At 33.0% G+C, this 20,084-nt stretch overlaps 1 protein-coding gene across 1 annotated transcript; it reads left to right on the top strand.

Annotated features, from left to right (window-relative positions):
* The first annotated feature begins 6,696 nt into the window (after positions 1–6,696).
* Dr (muscle segmentation homeobox protein Drop) lies at positions 6,697–18,125 on the top strand. Its single transcript, XM_065299273.1, has 3 exons — positions 6,697–7,506; positions 16,975–17,156; positions 17,253–18,125. The coding sequence occupies exons 1-3, from the start codon at positions 6,906–6,908 to the stop codon at positions 17,616–17,618; spliced, it is 1,149 nt and encodes a 382-aa protein (XP_065155345.1). The 5' UTR covers positions 6,697–6,905; the 3' UTR covers positions 17,619–18,125.
* The last annotated feature ends 1,959 nt before the right edge of the window (positions 18,126–20,084 follow it).

Genomic DNA, 20,084 nt, shown 5'->3' with positions numbered 1-20,084 from the left:
GTAATCATATAATAAAAATTTAAACAGATTCTAATAGTTTATGTTTCCATCTATCATTTAGCAAAAAAATTGTTTAGATTGAGTAATAAATAACAAAGTTATAGCAATTACAACAAAAAATGCTTTTTTTGTCGATTTTTCTTGCTTTTTTACTAATTTTGTTATAAAACCTACAATAATTTTTAATTTTAACTTGAACATTGTTAAGCTTATTCAGGAACAGTTACTTTACAAATATGTTTAAAATTTTAAACCCATGTTATCAAAAACCAGCTTTAAATATCAACAAAACACAAAATTTCAACCAAAAAATTAGTTAAAAATTACAACTGCATCTAATACCGCGCTATTAATTTTCGAGGCGGCTACTGCGCAGTATTAAATAGGTCCAGATGCGATGATAATCTCGCGCTGGACCCAAAAGTCCTGCCCGAGGTTGTAAAACATCCTTCGAGATCAATTAAAGTTTTCGGCCGATGCGCACCGGCAGCGGATTTATTGCCCAATCAAAATTTTTCGGACGCTGCAGCTTTTTTCCTTCAGCGTCTGAAGAAAACGATCTTATCGATGCCTTGCATCCGCACAGGGCCGTACTCCCCGTACAAAACCCCATCAAAGCATAAAATTCATCTCCACAGAAATCTCAACACCACAAAAACAAAATAAAAATAATCCACAACTGCATTAAAACACATTTTAACCGAGAATTCGTTTCGACGCGGCTGTGGTGTTCCTCCTTGTTAACTTTTATTTGGTGTGCTACCAGTTATACGCAGGTAATTGCGTCCGCGTGGAATTTTAAACGTGATTTAAAATTTCTCGGTAATGCTCGCTGTGCGATTAATTAATTGCCGTACAAATAAGAAAAATTTCATCGTGGAGTGAATAATGAAATAAAATACTGAAAATTATTCACTGAGGGGATTTATAATATTGTTTGAAGTGTTCTTTGTCCAAAGAGAAACATTTTAATTGAATTAATCCGCGATTGCAAGCGTTATCCCCTCAGAATCGCACAGACGACAATTCTAATCTGATGCGATTTAATTAGCACCGACTTAAGATCAGATTTCAGTAAAAATAAAATTTTATGTCAAAAAATTAAACATTATTATTACCTACCTACCTATGTAGGCAACCAAACAAACAAAGAGCTAATTATACATTTTGTGTGTTTGTAAAAAAAGGGGTAGCCCAGGCTGGCTGGCATTCCCCGGTCCGCCCGGTTCGTTATCTGATCCTTTTATTTCGGCGAACAAATTAAATGCGTCGCTCGCGCTCACTTTTCGATTCGTTAACATTCCGTATATTATAGCGTCACCCCAATATTTTAATTAAACATGATTATCGCAACGGCTTCCAGAATTTTTCAACGTTTTTGGGAGCTTAAATCGAGGGAGCAAAAATAAGGATGACCCATTAGTAATGGATTTAGCCTCGCTCTGCGCGCTGCGCGCCGGCGTATTGGGAGGCAAATAAAAGAAACACAGATTACAATCGCAGCGCTTTGTTAGCGCATAATAAGCGAGCGTCTAAACGGAGCTGTAATGCCGCGAGGAGACATCAATGGTATTACTGTTCATTATTTTTCAGCCCTTCGATGTTCAATGAGCCCTTCTGGTAGGAATATGGACTTTTTATAAGAAAAAAATGCGAAAAATTTAATTTCCAGCTCGGAAATCATAAAAATGATAGAAAATCGTGTATAATGTATAGTTTTCTATTAGGGAATAATAAATATTTTACACATGCATCAGGAATTTAATTTTTAAGTATTTAAATGTTAATTATTAATGAAATTATTGCAATTAAAACTGAAAAATGCAATTTTTATCGTTTTTTTTTTATTTTTTTACTAATTTTGTTATAAAACTAACAATAAATATTATTTTAACTTGAATCTTGTAAAACTAATAAAGGATTACTTACTTTATACGTGTGCAAAGTTTAAACAAAATTATTCCAATAGTTTATAAGATATTTACTTTCAAAGTTTGATAATTTGTGAAAAATTTAATTTTCCACAAAAAATTAATCAAAAACGATCTAAAATCGTGAATAAAGTATAGTATTCTATTGAGGAATAATAAATGTTTAATACATGCATAAAGAAATTAATTTTTAAGTGTTTAAATGTTAATAATTAACAAAATAATAGCAATTAAAAGGGAAAAATGCAATTTTTATCGATTTTCTTGCTTTTTTAAAATAATTTTGTTATAAAACTGACAATAATTAATATTTTAACTTGAATCTTGTAAAACTGATAAAAGATTACTTACTTTATACGTGGGCAAAGTTTAAACAAAAAAATTCCCATGGTTTATAAGATATTTGCTTCCAAACTTTGAAAATTTGTCAAAATTTTAATTTTCAACAAAAAATTAATCAAAAACGATCTAAAATCGTGAATAAAGTATAGTACTCTATTGAGGAATAATAAATGTTTTACACACGCATAAAAAATTTAATTTTACATTGGTTAAATGTTAATTATAAACAAAATTATTGCAATTAAAGCGGAAAAATGCAATTTTTATCAGTTTTTGCTTATTTTTTTACTAAATTTGTTATAAAACTAACAATAATTATTATTTCAACTTGAATCTTGTAAAACTGATAAAGGATTACTTACTCTATACGTGTGCAAAATTTAAACAAAATTACTCCAATAGTTTATAAGATATTTGCTTCCAAACTTTGAAAATTTAACAAAATTTTAAATTTCAACAAAAATTGATCAAAAAGGATATAAAATCGTAAATAAAATGTAATATCCTACTTGGAAATAATAAATATGTAAGCACAACCGTCAAATATTTAATTTTACAAGACAAGATTATACTCTTCCAACATGTTTCCTTTAATTACTTTTAACTTTTTTACATTTTTTGCTTCCTTTCTTCAATTTTTACTTCTTTTCTCTTCATTTTCAAGTTTAAACATCCGATTTTCATCTGTGCAAGTTGTGCAAGTTGTGCAGTTGTGGCTAAATATGCAAATGATTAAGTCTGAAATTTAATATCTAATTAGCACTCTCTGTTGTGCGTCTCGATGCTCTTAAACTTGAGCTTTTTCTCTCGTTGTTTTTTTTTGTGCACAATGTGCGCATCTGTTGCATGCGTGTTCGGTGCGAGTTTAACGATTTCTGACATATTGCTCATTAGACTTGCGTATTTTTAACGCAATATTTGAATATGAAGTAAATCTTGTTTTACAACTCGGAACCGAACCACCAGACGGCACCGGAGCTGCGCGCAGCGCACGTGTAATGAATTATTATGGCTCAAAAAAAGTAAAGAAGTTAAGACGTCATAACTCGAGAGTTTAAAATTGCAGAATATTGAATGAAGCATGGGTGGAAAGAGAATTTAAAGGAGATTTTACTTGCAAAATTTTTAAAGTAAATATTTTATAGTGCTTCTGTAGTTATTGAAAGCATAAAATTTTGTAATTTCACCGATAATAAAATTAAACTGTAAATTGTAAAGTTTCTGGTTATTATATTGCAAAAATTTAAACAGACTATTATGGAGCATGTTTCTGACTATCATTTAGAGAAAAAATTGTAGAAATTGTTCAATTATTAACAAAGTTATAGAAATTTAAACAAAAAAAATGCAAATTTTAATGATTTTTCTTGCTTTTTTTTCTTACTAATTTTGTTATAAAACTAACAATAATTATTATTTTAACTTGAATCTTGTAAAACTGATAAAGGACTACTTACTTTACACATGTGCGAAGTTTAAACAAAATCCTTCCAATGGTTTATATGATATTTGCATTTAAACTTGAAAAATTTTTCAAAAAAATACAAATTGCTAAAAAAATTGAATTATTCCTTAATAACCTAACAATTAGGTAATTCTCAAAAAAATAATATTATTAAATTTTCTGTTAACCTCAATATATTACCACCCAAAAGACCAAAATTTTTGTACATTGTGTTGCCTACAGTCCGAAAATAACCAAAACCACACATTATTTCCGACCTGTCTCAGCTCTCTCCTGCATCCAGTGCATTTAACAAGAGTAAAGATATAAATTAAAAGCGACGAATTTCGCCTCTCAAACAGGTGCATTGTTCGCACTCTGCTGCGCTCGACAATTACTGCTGCTCCCGACGCTGCTTAAAAATAACCACCGCACGTATTTGTTCTCTTCTCCTCGGGCGCGGAGCGAAATAAAAATCAATTATGTGCAGAGGAGGACAATTTGGAAACATTTTCTTGGCTCATTTGGGCCAAACTCAATATCCGGGCGTCCACAACGCGCGATGAATAATTACGAGTCAAACACCCGTAGCAAGCAAGCAGCAAGCAAAGAAAACCAACTCACTGTCTACGTGTGTATGTGTGAATATGCTGCTCATTAAATTCAAATATAAACACTCATTACGCCCCGGCAGAAGAGTGCGACGCGCACGCGCACTGAATAGACGCCTTTTATTATTTCACGACAGATTGCGCGACCGACCGCGCGCGCACGCTGAGCTAATTTTATCCGGCGTGCGCAGATAGCTGAGCAGCGCTTAGGATGTGAGCAGAGATAAAAGAAATGCGTCGCGCTCACTAGCACACGCGCCTGGCTAATGAATAGCCACTTTATTTTCTTAATCGACGGCGAAAACGCGAGATAATTCAGATTATATGAGTGGAGCTTGGAAAAACACACAATTAGTCATCTATTCAGCTTTGGAAAACACACTCGGTGGAAAATTATACTGTATTAACTCTATATTTTTATCTTAAAATCTTTAAAAGTGTAAGAAACGTGTTTTTTAGTTAATTTTGGACGAAAAATTGCAAAAAGTTGGAAAAATTGTAGCAAATTAACAGAAAAATTTATAATCCTATAAAACATAACCTCATCTTTTTAAACAATTATTTAAACAATAAATTTTGATGTTAAAATATAAAAAAAAGTGTAAAAAATGCAGTTTTACTTGATTTCTGACCGAAAAATAGCGAAAAACTCAAGAAAAATCCCAAAAAGTGACAGAAAAAAAATTTCTTCCTGTTAAACATAACCTCAATTATTTAAACAATCAAATAAACATCAAATTTTCATCTTAAAACCATTAAAAAACCGCCAAAAACGTGTTTTAAATCAAATTTTGACCAAAAAACGTGTAAAAATCAACAAAAACCCCGGAAAAAACTATTATAAACAATTATATCCCTATCCAACATAACCTCATGTTATAAAACAATAAATTCCCTTCCTAATAACCTTTAATCCAACATTCTACGACTTAAAACACCTATAAAAACAAGTTCCACATCATACAATTAATACGAATTTGATTTCACCGGTAAAAACATGCACCGATCAACTCCATATAGATTTATATCGCTGGAAATAAAACTATAATTAATCCTAAGTACGATAAGTGCGCAAGAAGTAGCTGAGAGTACTACTAAGCTGCAACTAAGCACACAGCAATACATTTTTATCGCGGTGGCATTCCGCTGTGCTCGAGTTTGTCCCGTCCCGTGCCGCGAGCGCGCGCGCGCAAAAAAACGCTCAATGTCATAAAACTAATTGGCGGCGAGCAACAAATTAGGAAATGATCGTCGTGCGTCGCCGCTCGTCGTCGTCGCAGACATTAATTAACTTTTCAACTTTTCATCTCGCTGAAATAAACATTCTACAAGTTATTATTACATTCTTGGACGCCAAGAGTATTTTACTTTACTGCCAAGTCGACAAGCGGTAAAGAAAGCGACAATACCAATGCACTCATTGTTAAAGAGAGAAATATGAATTATGAAAATTCGTCACGTTATCGTTATGCTTGCGTGAATTAATTTTTTTCATGTCGGAGAAATAAAAAATAAATATGAAGCGGCGATAATTTGTCAAACGCTATCGCCATCTTGTATACACATTGCGTGCGCGCATAATATTTTCACTACAAATGCGCTTATGTTAATAAAATGTGATTTAGTGAGATAAAAACGAAATTTTTAACATAGGCAAACAGTCATTCAATATATAAAAGCATAAATGTATGTTGGGTTGCATATATTTGCTAAAAACTCAAAAATATGTAAAAATAATCAAAATTTTTGTTTTTTCCGTTAAAAACTAAATATTGCATCATAGGCAACCAATTATACAATATATAAAAGCATAAATGTAGGTATGTTGTGTTGCATATATTCTTAAAAAAACTCAAAAAAATGTAAAAATTATGAAAAACTTTGATTTCTCCGCATAAAAAAACTGAATTCTATATCATATGCAACCAGTTATACATTAGTAATGTAATAAAAGTATATTGGGTTGCATATATTCTCAAAAATCTCAAAAATCGCAAAAATACTCAAAATATTTGATTTCTCTGCCTAAAAACTAAATTTTATATAATATGCAACCAGTTATACAATCCTAATCCAATAAAAGTATATTGGGTTGCATATATTCTCAAAACCTCAAATAATTCTAATAATATTCAAGTACCAGCGAATATAAGCGCGTATGAAAATTACACAATTACACAGCGTGTGCGAAGAGAGGAAGTTTCCCACTTCCCGACGCACACTCCAGAGAGGCACACCCGGCGCTTGTCCCTTCCTCAGCGCGCGCGATTGGTGCACGTCCGCGGCGGTCGATCGCGCACTAGGCGCCTCCCATTGGAATCGTCGCCGGTCGCCGCCTCCCCCACGCAAACCGGCTCCGGTCGCACTCGCAACTCGACTGGTTCGTGTTCAGTTTAGTTACGTTAGCGTTGGTGCCGAGAAGCGGTCAGTTTCAATAAAATCCATACAAATACAAATACTCATCAAAAGTATCATTAGTATTGTCGCTTTTGAAAAATACTTTTTCAACGAAAAAGGATAATTTTGAGTGAATTTTCAAAAGTGTTGTGTGTGAATCGAATAGTGCAAATAAAATTGATGCTCAAAAATCATTTCGTGAGTGCGCCGCGAATTATGACTATCCAAAGCATCGAGACGCAGATCGACGACGACGACGACGACGCGCTGGTGAACGCCGACGACGTGCCACCACCGCCGACGACGTCCGCGATGTGCGAGCATCCGAAGCGCCCGCCGCCGCCGACGGCAACCAACAAAAACGGACACATTAGCTTCAGTGTCGCCTCACTCTTAGCAGACACAAGGCCAAAACAAGCACAAAACACGAATAATAAGTGTGAAGATGATTATGACGACGATGATTCCGCAGCGGAAGTTGATCCGGACGCAGAGGACTCCATCGTGGATGTGGAGGATCTCGAACAGGACGATGCCACGAAAGATGAGTGCAGTTCAAGGGCTTCAAGTCCGAGAAAACGCGAAAATGAGTTGAGGCCACAAAGTGGTGATTTTCCCATGAATCAGGGGCCGATTCGTCCGACGGCGTTTTCGGCGTTGGCGGCGGTGTTTCAATCGCATCCCAACTGGCCGCCGCAAGGGCTTGTTGGGCCCTTTGCCGGCGGCGGGCATCATATGTTTCAAGGACCGACGCCGTTTGGTGTACCGAATTTAAACTCAGGTTAGTTTTAATATAGGCAACCAAATATACACCGAAATGTAATAGAAGTTGCATATGTGAATATAGACAACCCAATATACACCAAAATTCAAAACTAGTGGGATATATTGATATAGGCAACCCAATATACACCGAAATGAAAAACAAGTTGCATATGTGAATATAGACAACCCAATATACACCAAAATTCAAAACTAGTGGAAAATATTGATATAGGCAACCCAAAACACCTTAAAATGCAAAACAAGTTGCCTATATACAAAATAATTAATTTTAATGACAAGTAGCAAGTGTTGAAAGGTCTAAAATGGTAAAATTTCACCAAAAATATTTTTATCGTTAAAAATCAGCAGATAACAACCTAGAATGTAAAGGTGCACGGCGTCGGGAGAGAAAAAGGTCGAAAAATTCTTCGCCGCTGAGGAAGGTAATTTATTACAGGCAAACAGACACGATTATTGCCCATCGTCGCTAATTAAATTTTAGTTTCTCAAACCTCCAAACTCAAAATGAAACAAATTAATTTTGACACTTTTACAAAAACGACAATACCAATGCTTCTCTTTTTTTTTTGCATTATTAATTTCAATTTCCAATCATAACAATTATTTAATCAATGCGTGCGCGTGATAATTTCATAATTAGCCAATTAATAATATTGTCACTCGTGTGCGTAAGAACCGCGCGCGATTGTTTGTTTAATTGGCCGGCAATTGATTGAAATCAATTATTATTATCGCTGTGAATGTATTCATGAATTAATTGAACGTGCACTTTGGATGAATGGCGTCGTAATAGAATAATAAATAAAATAAAATTTCATATTTTCTATCTGTGAATGAATGAAATTTAGCAATTCTGCAAAATTATTTATTTCTATCACTCTGATTGTGCAATACTTATGTGAGATAATTAGCGTATTTATGTTATGCTCAACAATTTAGTATTAGTATTCATCGTGTAATAAATTTATCCGACGGTAAACGACTAAATGCAAACAAAACAAATTCCGCGCAGGTATCTATGGCTTAAGTATTGTAATTATTATAAGCACATAACCTATAATGTTGTGTGCTGGGTTTTATTCTCCCACTTATTGAACTTTATTAACTCGCACGCGCAATTATAGTGAGTATAGTGTGCGCTTAAAGTGAATGTTTAGTATAGATGTGTGTGTTTGTGTGCGCATGCCTATTAATGGCCTTCAGGAGGCGGTAATTTAGTGGCAGGGCAGCTAATTGCGAATAATGTTAATTTATCGAAAACGTGGATCTATTTTACGCGGTCGCAAACGGCGTGAATAATGCAAAAGACGCTGGACGACAATTCCAATGTCATCGATTTACATTGGACTCATTACAGAGTAAAAATTGATGGATTTTGTTTTTATTTTTGTTGTAACTTTGGTAAATTTAAAGGTAGAAAGTTGAATGATGTATCATTTGAAAGAGAATTTAACGGAGATTTATTGATAAAAAAAATTGTATTTGAGTGATTTGTAGTTTTCTTATTAGCGGTAAAAAAAGTAAATTTTTCTCAATGACAATAAAAATGATTATAACTCAAAAACTAACAAAGATAAATCAAACATTTTTGCTCCTAATGATAGATCTTTTTAAAAACTGTAAAAAAATATTTATACAGAGTGTAACAAATTTATACCCTTTTCTTAAAATAAGAAATTCTACCAAAAATTTCGCCCAAAAACATAAAACCTGCATTTTTCAACATTTCAAGCACATTTTTCCCGTGGAATGCAACAAAAATACCAAAACAAGATGTACGACCATGTGATACACACACTCTCGAGCCACTAAAACGACGGAAGACGTTTAAACCGACCGAGCGTGTCGCGCGAGGTATTTTTATCAAAACTATTAACAGCTCGATTTACTCCTCTTTCTTATTTTTATTTTTATTTTATTTTCCGAGTTTCATTACGCTTGAAACATTAAAATTAAAAATACCAAGAAAAGCACAAAACTAAAATTTGTTTTGTTAACATAATAAAAATATTTAATGGTTTATTTAGCCGCGTATTATGAATATATTTTTATAATCCACCAGTTACACTACGTAATTTATGCGCTTTGATACGTATAAATTGCTTTATTAAAAATTACCAGAGTCTTCAACATTAGCATAAGTAGGTAGGTATATGCAGTAGCCATGCAACCGACGAGAGGAAAAAATCCAACACATAAAATATATATGTGAGAATAATAAGTCCGGCGATTGTTTTTATCAAAATATTTTAATTGACATCAATTAGGTGCCGTCACGCGAACGCAATTAATCCGCTCTAATCGCAACACATACACGCGCGCTAAATATTTGTTTTCAGCACGCGTTGGTTACATAACCAAACATTAAACATAACATAACCTAACTTAATATGCGTTTTTGTATTGATTTTTTTGAATTTTCAACGTAAAAGTATAAAAAATACCTGTGGGTTTTTCGGGCAACAGAAATCTTTTGCTTTTTTGGTTGGAGATATCATGGTTTAACATCTACCACCCCTGCTGTGCGCACGCGGGCTGTCGACGGCCGGGTAAATATAACAATTATAAATATGTCGGATGCGAGAGGCGGTAAAGTGAAACGAAACAAACGAACACTGAAATGAAAAGGTGCATCGTATCGGGCAGGCGCTTGTCGAAATCTATAATCTTAGTTTTTCAATGTTCACAACTCAAACGATCGGCGATTAATTGCCGCTGCGGCATACCAACCCTCACAGCAAGCGGGCTTTAGAATCATTTTTTAAGTTTAAAACTTCCGTTGATACAAAAATAAATCTTTGTTTTATTTTCGGGAAAATATTTTCTTTAATGACGGATAACTTTTGTAATTGTTATTATTTTTTAAAAATTTTGAAAATATGTTGTAGGGAATTTATTTATCTGTATATGTTTAAAATTTGAAAGTAATCTATTAAGAAATGTCAAAGTTATAAACAAAAAACTAAACAAAAACGGTTTATGTATAAAATTTTAAGTTTTTTTGTCAAAATCAAATTTAAATATTAAATAACTCTGATGTTAATCAATATTATTTACTGAAACTTGCTTTAATTACTAAATAATTTATTCTTTTACGACTATATTAAATTTGAATCCAATCGGTCGATAAATAAAATAATTATAAACAAAAAACTAAACAAATTCAATTTTGCTTTAAAAACTAAAGTTTTTTTCGAAAACCTCAAATTTAAAAACTATATAACTCAAATGCTAATTAATATTTTTTAACGAATTTAACTTTATTGTTGAATAATTTATTCTTCTATCCCTATTCTAAATTTGACTCCAATTGGTCGATAAATAAAATAATTATAAACAAAATCACTTTTTAACCACAAAAACTATTTTTACAACTTTAATTTCTAATAACTTCTAAACTAAAAATAATAATTAAAAAATTCTTTCATTATTTTCTCAAAAATTTATCCTAATATCCCTGTACCAAAATTAATCAAAATTGGTTAATTAACACCGGAGTTATTAAACAAAGAACCCCAACTCGACCATAAAATAACGAATAAAACCGAATGTTTCCGTTATTACCGACCCAAACCGATAAAAACAATAATAAAATCAAATTAATGACACACCATAAAACAAAATATGAAGTAATAACTAAGAAGCGCGACGTCAGTGAAAAAGGTAAATAAACGACGCTATTATAGTCGCCACCCGTCGATATTGATTAATTTATATCACAAACGCATCGACATATCATTTATATCATTTATATCATTTACAATTCCATCTGCTTAAACATTTTATTTTATTTCTCCAAAAAAAAAATCCGCTGATTTAGCAGCGTTGACAATGTAAAAAATGCGCGCGATTTACGTAAATGGCTGTGAATAATGCCGAATGCCTAAAATCGCGATTCGACGAAATTGACGTGCGCGTCCAATTATCCACGTCGACGCAATGTAAAGCCGGGACGACGACGTCGCTGCCGCCGACGGATATCCATCAAAATACCCGCCGACAAGAAGAGAGAGATTGGAAGCGATGATCGCGGCCGGGCGCAAGACAATGGGAAATGCAAATGCGGCAAACGAAGGACGCCAAAGCTGCCGAAGATGCGCGCAGCTTTGTTCCCGGTAAGCTCGGCGAACTTTGCGAAAAAGGGTTCGCGAAACGGATTTCGTTACATATGTTATTTCAACGTTCGACGTCTGCTAAATAAACCCACATATACAATGTGTTCAAAGAGTAAAATTCAAAAAATCGAAAAATGACGAAAAATATAAATTTAAATTTGTGATAACTCCGAAACTATTTGTGATATAAACTTGAAATTCGTTTCAAATAATAGATAATTGTGAGTACTATTAAGTTGATTTTATTCTGATTTGAAAACTTTTGTAATATGGCTAAAATTTGAAAAAACGTAAAAATTTGTCAAAATTTACGCATTTTCAGACTAAAAATCTCAGTTAATTAACCTAATTATTATCATGCAAGGTTGATAAATATATCAATAGAAAGAGCTATTTAAATACTTTTAACCACCTAAAGCACAAATATGTGCGACTTTTAGTTTTCGAGTAATGAGCAAAAAACCAATTCAAAAATGCGTAAAATTTCACCCAAAACTCGAAAAAATTGCAATAACTCCAAAATTAACTAAAATACTCAAACAATTCAACGTCTACTAAAAAAACCTACAGTCACATTTCTACATACAGTATGTTCAAAATACATATACAAAGTGTTTTTATTTTATTTTATTTTTTAAACTTAAAATTTAATTGCCGCTGATAGTTTAATTATAGAAACGTGTGTATCTCTGCATCCGATAATTAAGCGCTCTGTTTCGGAGGCTGTGTCGTTGTAGTTCCACGAAAATCTGACGGCGTTAATGTGAAATTTATTCCGCTTTTGACTTTCCGAGATTTCTTCGGATCTCGTCGCCCCGAATTAAGGCGCGCGCGGCTTTTACTCAGATGTGTTAATTAATGAAACCCCGGTGCGCGCGAGATGCGGAGAAGAAGAAGCAGAAGTGAAAAGGAAAAAAAAAAGATAAAAACAGATGAGAGCGCGTTGGTGTTGTGCGTGTGTTATCTCGAACGGTGGCGATTCGGTTGCGTCACCCATGCCATCAGGTAAACTACGACATAACGATTAGTTCAATTAAGCGGACACTGGCTCCCGGTTTTTAAAACTTCTTTTTTTCACTCAATATTCATGCCGATACGATGTGATCAGTGACGGATTTAATTTTTATGAAATTTTTGCAAAGGTTTTTTGAGAATAACTTTTGTTATAATTGTTATACCTACATAAATTTAAAAAAATGTAATATTTGGGGAATTTTATTGTTAATAAGTGGTAAAAGTTTCATTAACATCGGTTAAGAATTGAAAAAGTTATAAACAAAAATATAAAATACAAATTTGCAATTTTGCAAAGTTTTGAGTTAAGATGCAAATTTTAATATTATATAATTCATAAAGTAATTAACATTTTGTTACTATTATTTCACTATCTTATAAAGACGCTTCTTCTCTTAGACTCTTAAAATTTTAGTGCAAATCTGACCATAAATACATTAATTATAAACAAAAAAACTAAGAAAAAATATGAAAACTTCGCAATTTCGCAAAATTTTGACCAAAATACAAAGTTTAAAATCAAATAATTCCTAAACTAACCAACAAATTATTATTATTCTTTCACCATCTTATGAATCCAACAATTCTTTAATTCTATTAATAATTTTAAAGAAATCTACTAATAAATACGTTAATTATCATCAAAAAACAAAGATAAAACCGTTAAAAATGAAAATTTCCCTCAAAAACAAACTTTAAAAATCATAAATAAATATTATTTACCAAAACAAAACAATTTTTACCTCCACAATAGTTACACACTTAAGTATATTTTATATTTCCGCCGTTTATTTTACTGTTAAGTCAGTACCTGCATCAACACAGCGCAAAAGCGACGAAATTAAGTCGCTGCACAATGCGAGAGTGCGCCAACGACCCGAAAGTAAATAAGAAGTAAATTAAGATAACCGAACGCGACGAAAGAAGAAGCGCTCGCTTCCCAATTAGCGCGAATAAATAATTACGACGAGCGCTTATCGCGCAGCACCTGTAAAATACCTTCCGTCCACCTCATCCTCAACCGACACAAATTCAGCAAATTATTTCACAAAACTACGAAAACCCATCAAATAAAATTAATCACTAATTAATATTTTAAAACAAAATTGGAATTAGAATTGAATTTTGGAGGCGGTTGTGTTTTTTTTTTCATTTGCACCGTCGTTCGATTAGTCGACTGCTTAATTATTCCATTATGACCGGTTTGCGTCTTCGAAATCGATTCGTTACGCTAATGACCCATCGCCTAACGCCGCTTAATGATCCACGTCCACGTTAATTAACAAATAATAAAAAAATCTCGGATTAGGTAATAAAATGTTCAATTTCGAAACATTTAAATACTTTACCACTATCCGCCGATAGATGGCGTAACAAAAATATTAATATTTTTACATAGATATCATTCTTATCACTCGTTATCAACCAGTATTGACATTTTACGATAATTAAAATAATAACTGATTTTTCAACGCAAATATTTCGAATTTTGTGCGTGGCACTTTAATTGCCACGTTTGCAAAATTAAAAAATACCCGAGTATTTAAATGATAATAGCGAAATTATTTAGATTATAATAATTATTTAGTTATTTAAATTATTACGGCATAATTACCACATTGCTGCACTGTTGATAGTGCCATTATTTGAAATTTCGACGGTTGGCTGTGCGAATGAAGTTCGTTGATGAAGAATAATTTATCATACATTTTCTAATTAACCAATTAGTCGTGCAAAACCTACCATCATATTATAGTTGGCGGATTGCGGCGCAATTAGCGACTTATCTGGAAATATTTAATGGCCAGCATGGCTAGGTATTAATACATTCAGGCAACTTTTTGTATTTGCACGTGCAGAATGTTGAATTAAAACGTCGCAAGGGAATGGAAACAAAGTTATTAAAGTTTGCACAGGGTATTAATTAAATTATCGTTTGATAAGTAATTTATGAGAGTGTTAATGTTATTAAATTAAATTTGAGAGGATTTTTTGCCCATTTTGTCTTATGAATTACAATTTCACCGCTCAGATTTCCGTTGTTCTATCTTATAGAAAATAGTCCGTAGATTAAGATGCTGCGATCAGATCTTAATTATCTCTTTTAGTTTACGAGATATTCGCGATTGAAGAAAATCGTCAAAAATTGCAAAATGTCACTTTTTAGCACTTTTAGTCGCGTTTTTTAACCTTTTACTATTGGAAATATTATTATTTTATACTTTTACCTGATAGAGAATTTTCAAATCTTTCATAATCAGTAATTCGTAGGATTCTAGCGCTTTTAGTTTAAGAGATATGAATTTTCAAAAATCGTCGAAAAAAAGTATCAAGCACCCCCCCTTTGCAATTTTTTTCTTAAAAATGAAAATTTCATCTCTCAGATTTCCGTTTTAACTATTCTATCTTATAAAGTATAGTTTGTAGATTAAAACGCTGCGATCAGATCTTAATTATCTCTTTTAGTTTACGAGATATTCGCGATTGAATAAAATGAGCAAAAATTGCAAAATGTCACTTTTTAGCACTTTCAGTCGCGTTTTTTGACCTTTTACTCTTGAAAATATAATTATTTTATATTTTTATCTGATAGAGAATTTTTCAATCTATCAGAATCAGTAATTCGTTGGATTCTAGCGCTTTTAGTTTAGGAGATATTAATTATCAAAAATCGTCGAAAAAAAGTATCAAGCACCCCCCCTTGGCAATTTTTTTCTTAAGAAAGAAATTTTCATCTCTCAGATTTCCGTTTTAACCATTCAATCTTATAGAGAATAGTTCGTAGATTAAAACGCTGCGATCAGATCTTATTTATCTCTTTTAGTTTACGAGATATTCGCGATTGAAAAAAATCGTCAAAAATTGCAAATTGTCACTTTTTATCACTTTCAGTCGCGTTTTTTGACCATTTACTGTAGGAAATATAATTATTTTATACTTTTACCTGATAGAGAATTTTCCAATCTTTCATAATCAGTAATTCGTAGGATTCTAGCGCTTTTAGTTTAGGAGATATTAATTATCAAAAATCGTCGAAAAAAAGTATCAAGCACCCCCTTGGCAATTTTTTCTTAAGAATGAAAATTTCATCTCTCAGATTTCTATTTTAACTAGCCTATCTTATAGAGAATAGCTCGTAGATTAAGACGTTGCAACCAGATCTTATTTATCTCTTTTAGTTTGCGAGATATTCGTAAATGAAAATTTTCAATTATTTTGGTGTAATTTACAAAAAGTTTCACCACAAACGAAACAAAACCTCTATAACTCCCAAACTAACTGAGATAAACAAATAATTTCTGCTTCCACTGAAAGATCAAATTTTATATTATAAAATACCCTACATTAAAATTTATTTACTACTTTAGTTTATCAATTATTTATGAAAAACTTGAAAATATTCCCAAATCCTTGCATAAAAATTCCATATTTTTGTGTTGTTTTGCCTGTAATGATGTGCTTGCAAGTTTAATTCAAAATTTGTTTGCTCGCAATTCAGCTGAGCATGAAGATATTAATTGAAATTGCCCAACGCGCCGCGATAACACTGTGCGTTGTTTATTCATTAGATTTGTAAGCAGCGCGGAGGCGCAGATGAGGGCAACTAATGGTTTCTTAATTTTAATTTTATCGACTCGTTTGACACTCTCCTGACCTCAAATCCACTCGCTACTCAAGCCTCACATTCCTAAAACTCTACATTTGATTAATCAATAACGTATTCAATTAAATTAATGAATATTATTCAATCATAACCCGTCTCTATTCATTGTGCGTCTATATTTCTTGTTGCAAAAGCGAATGTTTATTAGTATAACTTTTGTTGTAATTGATATAAACAAAATATAATTGGTGTATAATTTGAGTAATTTTATGTTTCTTTGGTAGTCAAAGTTTTGTTAAAGTTTGTTTATATTTGTAAAAGTTATAAACAAAAAAATAATGAAAAATGCGGATTTTTATGAAATTTTTACGCAAAGTGCAAAGTTTGATATCAAATAATACCTAAAGTTATAAAGTTTTTATTATTATTATTTTACCATCTTATAAAGAAGCCTTTTCTTATATATTCTCAAAATTTTGGTGAAAATTTGACCACGCAGAGTTAAGTTATGAGCAAAAACTAAGAAAAACACTAAAACGCGTAATTGTACAAATGCACAAATTTTAATAACAAATATCTCTTAAAGTAATAAATATTTTACTATTATTTCTTCACCATCTTGTAAAAATGCTCTTTCTTTTATATTCTTTAAATTTTGGTGCAAATCTGATAATAAATACCTGAGATACAACCAAAAAACTAACAAAAACAAAAATTTTGCTTGTTGCAGATAATAACGATCCACCAAAATTGAAATGTAATCTGCGCAAACACAAACCGAACCGGAAGCCGCGCACACCCTTCACAACGCAACAGCTGCTCGCCTTGGAGAAGAAATTCAGAGATAAACAGTACCTGAGCATCGCCGAACGTGCCGAATTCAGCAGTTCGCTCCGATTGACCGAAACACAAGTAAGTAGACCCCCATCAACATAACCTCAAAATCTCAAAATCTCAAAAACGACAATACCAATGCAACCCTATTTTTCTCCACTCAACCAAAAAAAGGTGAAAATCTGGTTTCAAAACCGCCGCGCGAAAGCGAAACGCCTCCAGGAAGCCGAAATCGAAAAGCTGAAGATGGCGTCGCTCAGCCGCCACCACCCCCACCACCCGGCGCTGTATCCGCACCCGGCACTCCAAGGCTACTTCCCAGCGGGCGCGCACCCGCTCGCCTCATTACTCGGCGCTGCGGCGGCGGCGGCAAGCGCACGCGGCGCACCCCCACACCACCTCGGCCCGCCGCCCTCGCTCTCAATGCTGCAGCACGCGCCGCATCCGCATCAACAGCAGCCGCCGCCCCAACCACCACCGCCGCATCTCGCCTCACCGCAAGGCAGTATACGATCGCCATCACCACATCACATGTCTTAAAAACCCAAACTTTAAAAAACAAGAAGAAAAAAAAAACATTCGTGCTGTGTGCGCATGCGTGCGTGAGTTATACTCGTCGTGGTCGTGATTATGCCAGTTGCAATATTTAAGCATCAAAAGAAAAACATTATATTTTATTTGTAAATGAATTATTTATGTAGTGCTTAACGATGATTAATAATTATTAACAAAAGTATGCTTCCTTCTTCCGGGGCGCCATTTTTATTTAAAATTTAAAAATTAAAAAAATGGCCGCGCAAATTACGTGTGATTTTCTTTCGTTCTTTTTGTAAATATCGCCCTGTATTTAAACGTATAAACGTAACCAGTAATGCAAAAAAAGAAAAAAATATACAGAGTGTTGCAAATCTGTTTTTGTAACAAATTCAACTACAAGCTAATTATAACATTAATACTGTAGATAAACACACACAAAATAGATTTCTGTAACATTTGCAAAACCACATTATGCATACAAACAAATAAAAAATATTTAAAAAATTAAAACACCCTGTATAATTTTCTGTTCGTGAACCCACCGCCCTCAACTAATTATTATATCAGCATCGACCACAGACAGAGTGAGTGAGTATTCATATTATTATTATTATTATTATGATTATTATTACTAAACATTATCGCCGCCATTAATAATAATAATTATAAAATCGTACAAGTTGTGTTAAACTGAAATTATATTACCGCCGATAGCCTCGCTATCTTTTTATCACTGCTTGTGACTTGACAGCGCGCATTAATCGCAGCTCCGAGCGTAAAATTAATTTTATCGCGCGCGTTCGAATTCAATTAAATTGTTTATTGCAATTACACACATGCGGCGATACGGCGTCTAATAAACATTCACATAACATCACGTAAATATCAATAAAATATGTGATTAAACGGACGACAATCCCAAAGTGTCGTGTTTGCATTGGTCATGCATCGCAGCGCCAGCGCCACCTGGCGGTAAATTATTATGAATTGAGTGCAGTTGCGGGAGATGAGTCACACGCGCGCGCCGTGAGCGCTGAGATTAAGTGCGCTCTAAACGCGCCAGTTAATGGCCAATTTCGTATTTAATTATGACCGCCACCCATCATGAGACATGCACGACATAATATTCATCGGTGTGGCGGCGGATTATTTATAACTCGTCGCATGGTGAGTTTTAGTCGAGTTTTTAACCTCAAATGAAAAAAGTATGAAAATTACAGAAAACTGTAAAAAAATTACAGATTTTTACAGCGCTATAAATAAGTTTATTATCAAATGTGTTGAATGGTATTTATAGAAATGATTTCATTGCTTGTGGAGTGTGTGTAACCATCGAAAGAATGTGATAACGATTAATTAAACATTATGTTCGATGTGTAACTTTAATTATTCGCAATAAATATTAATTAATTTTTGATAGCGAAAGAAATTAAATCCTGCTTGATAAAATATGATGAAACATTTTATTATATTGTGAGTTTTGTATGAATTTCAATAAATTTCATAAATAGAAAGAGTGATAAATTATTTGAATGAAATTTTGGTTTCTTAATTTCGTGATTTATCGATGTGATTTATGACCGCGCGCGATTCGATCTATTTCGGCTGATTGCGACGTTGTTTTGAGGTTAGTATTTATAGAAATATGTAATTTATTATAGACGAATAAATTAATCAATCATTAATTAAGAAATTTAAATACACTCAGCATCTGTGAATCGAAATATAATGATCAATCAAATATCAATCAATCAATCAATATTTAATCATTATTTATATAAATTTGATATTTTTGTGTTGCTGAGTGTGCTTTCAAGGGTGAAAAAGTGCGCACGACCTCCGACTGATGTCACTCTCAACGTTTTAGGCAATTTTGGCAGGAAAACAATGATATACAGTGTGTTCAAAGCTAAAATATTAAATATTTAAATATTTTTATGAAAGCTTATTTTTGTTTTGTTTGGGAATGCACTGTATATGAGTGAATGTGTTGCGTGCGCCCACCGCCGGGGGCACACCAGAATGGATCCTTAATTGGACCCCTATGGTCACCGCTTGCTGGGGCGCTGAGGGGACCGAAACCGATATTATATTTACATTATAATAAAACTCGACGCTCGGCGATGATTTAAACACGCGTCCAATAAAAGTGTTGCGGACGTTAATTGAAACGAATATGCGACAGTACTAATGGCGTCTGGGCGTTAATCATGATTAATTCACTTTCATATGTGATATAATGACATACTGTATATAGAAATACAAAAATACTATAGTCGTGGATAAATTATAAGTTATTTTGAGCAAAAAATATTTTTTTCAATTTTAATTGTTTATAACTTTTAAAGTTATAAACAAATAAATTATGGTAAAATGTTGTTTTGTAGAGAATTTGTCAAGGATTCAAAATTTGTTTTTAATTTTTGTTTATCATAAATACTTTATGAGTTATCAACAAAAAACTAAAAC

Source organism: Atheta coriaria, unplaced genomic scaffold, assembly GCF_025399875.1.
Source record: "Atheta coriaria isolate IRGN ID8LTWV9N9 unplaced genomic scaffold, Caltech_Dcor_3.1 hic_scaffold_3_pilon, whole genome shotgun sequence".
NCBI lineage: Eukaryota > Metazoa > Arthropoda > Insecta > Coleoptera > Staphylinidae > Dalotia > Dalotia coriaria.
This window is presented reverse-complemented; position numbering and strand designations above follow the sequence as displayed.

Excerpts from the sequence above, each read along its gene's own strand:
- Dr (XM_065299273.1), top strand. The coding sequence starts at position 6,906 with ATGCTCAAAAATCATTTCGTGAGTGCGCCGCGAATTATGACTATCCAA. Across the intron at positions 7,507-16,974 it reads TGTACCGAATTTAAACTCAG|ATAATAACGATCCACCAAAA; the intron begins GTTAGTTTTAAT and ends TGCTTGTTGCAG. Across the intron at positions 17,157-17,252 it reads TCCGATTGACCGAAACACAA|GTGAAAATCTGGTTTCAAAA; the intron begins GTAAGTAGACCC and ends AACCAAAAAAAG.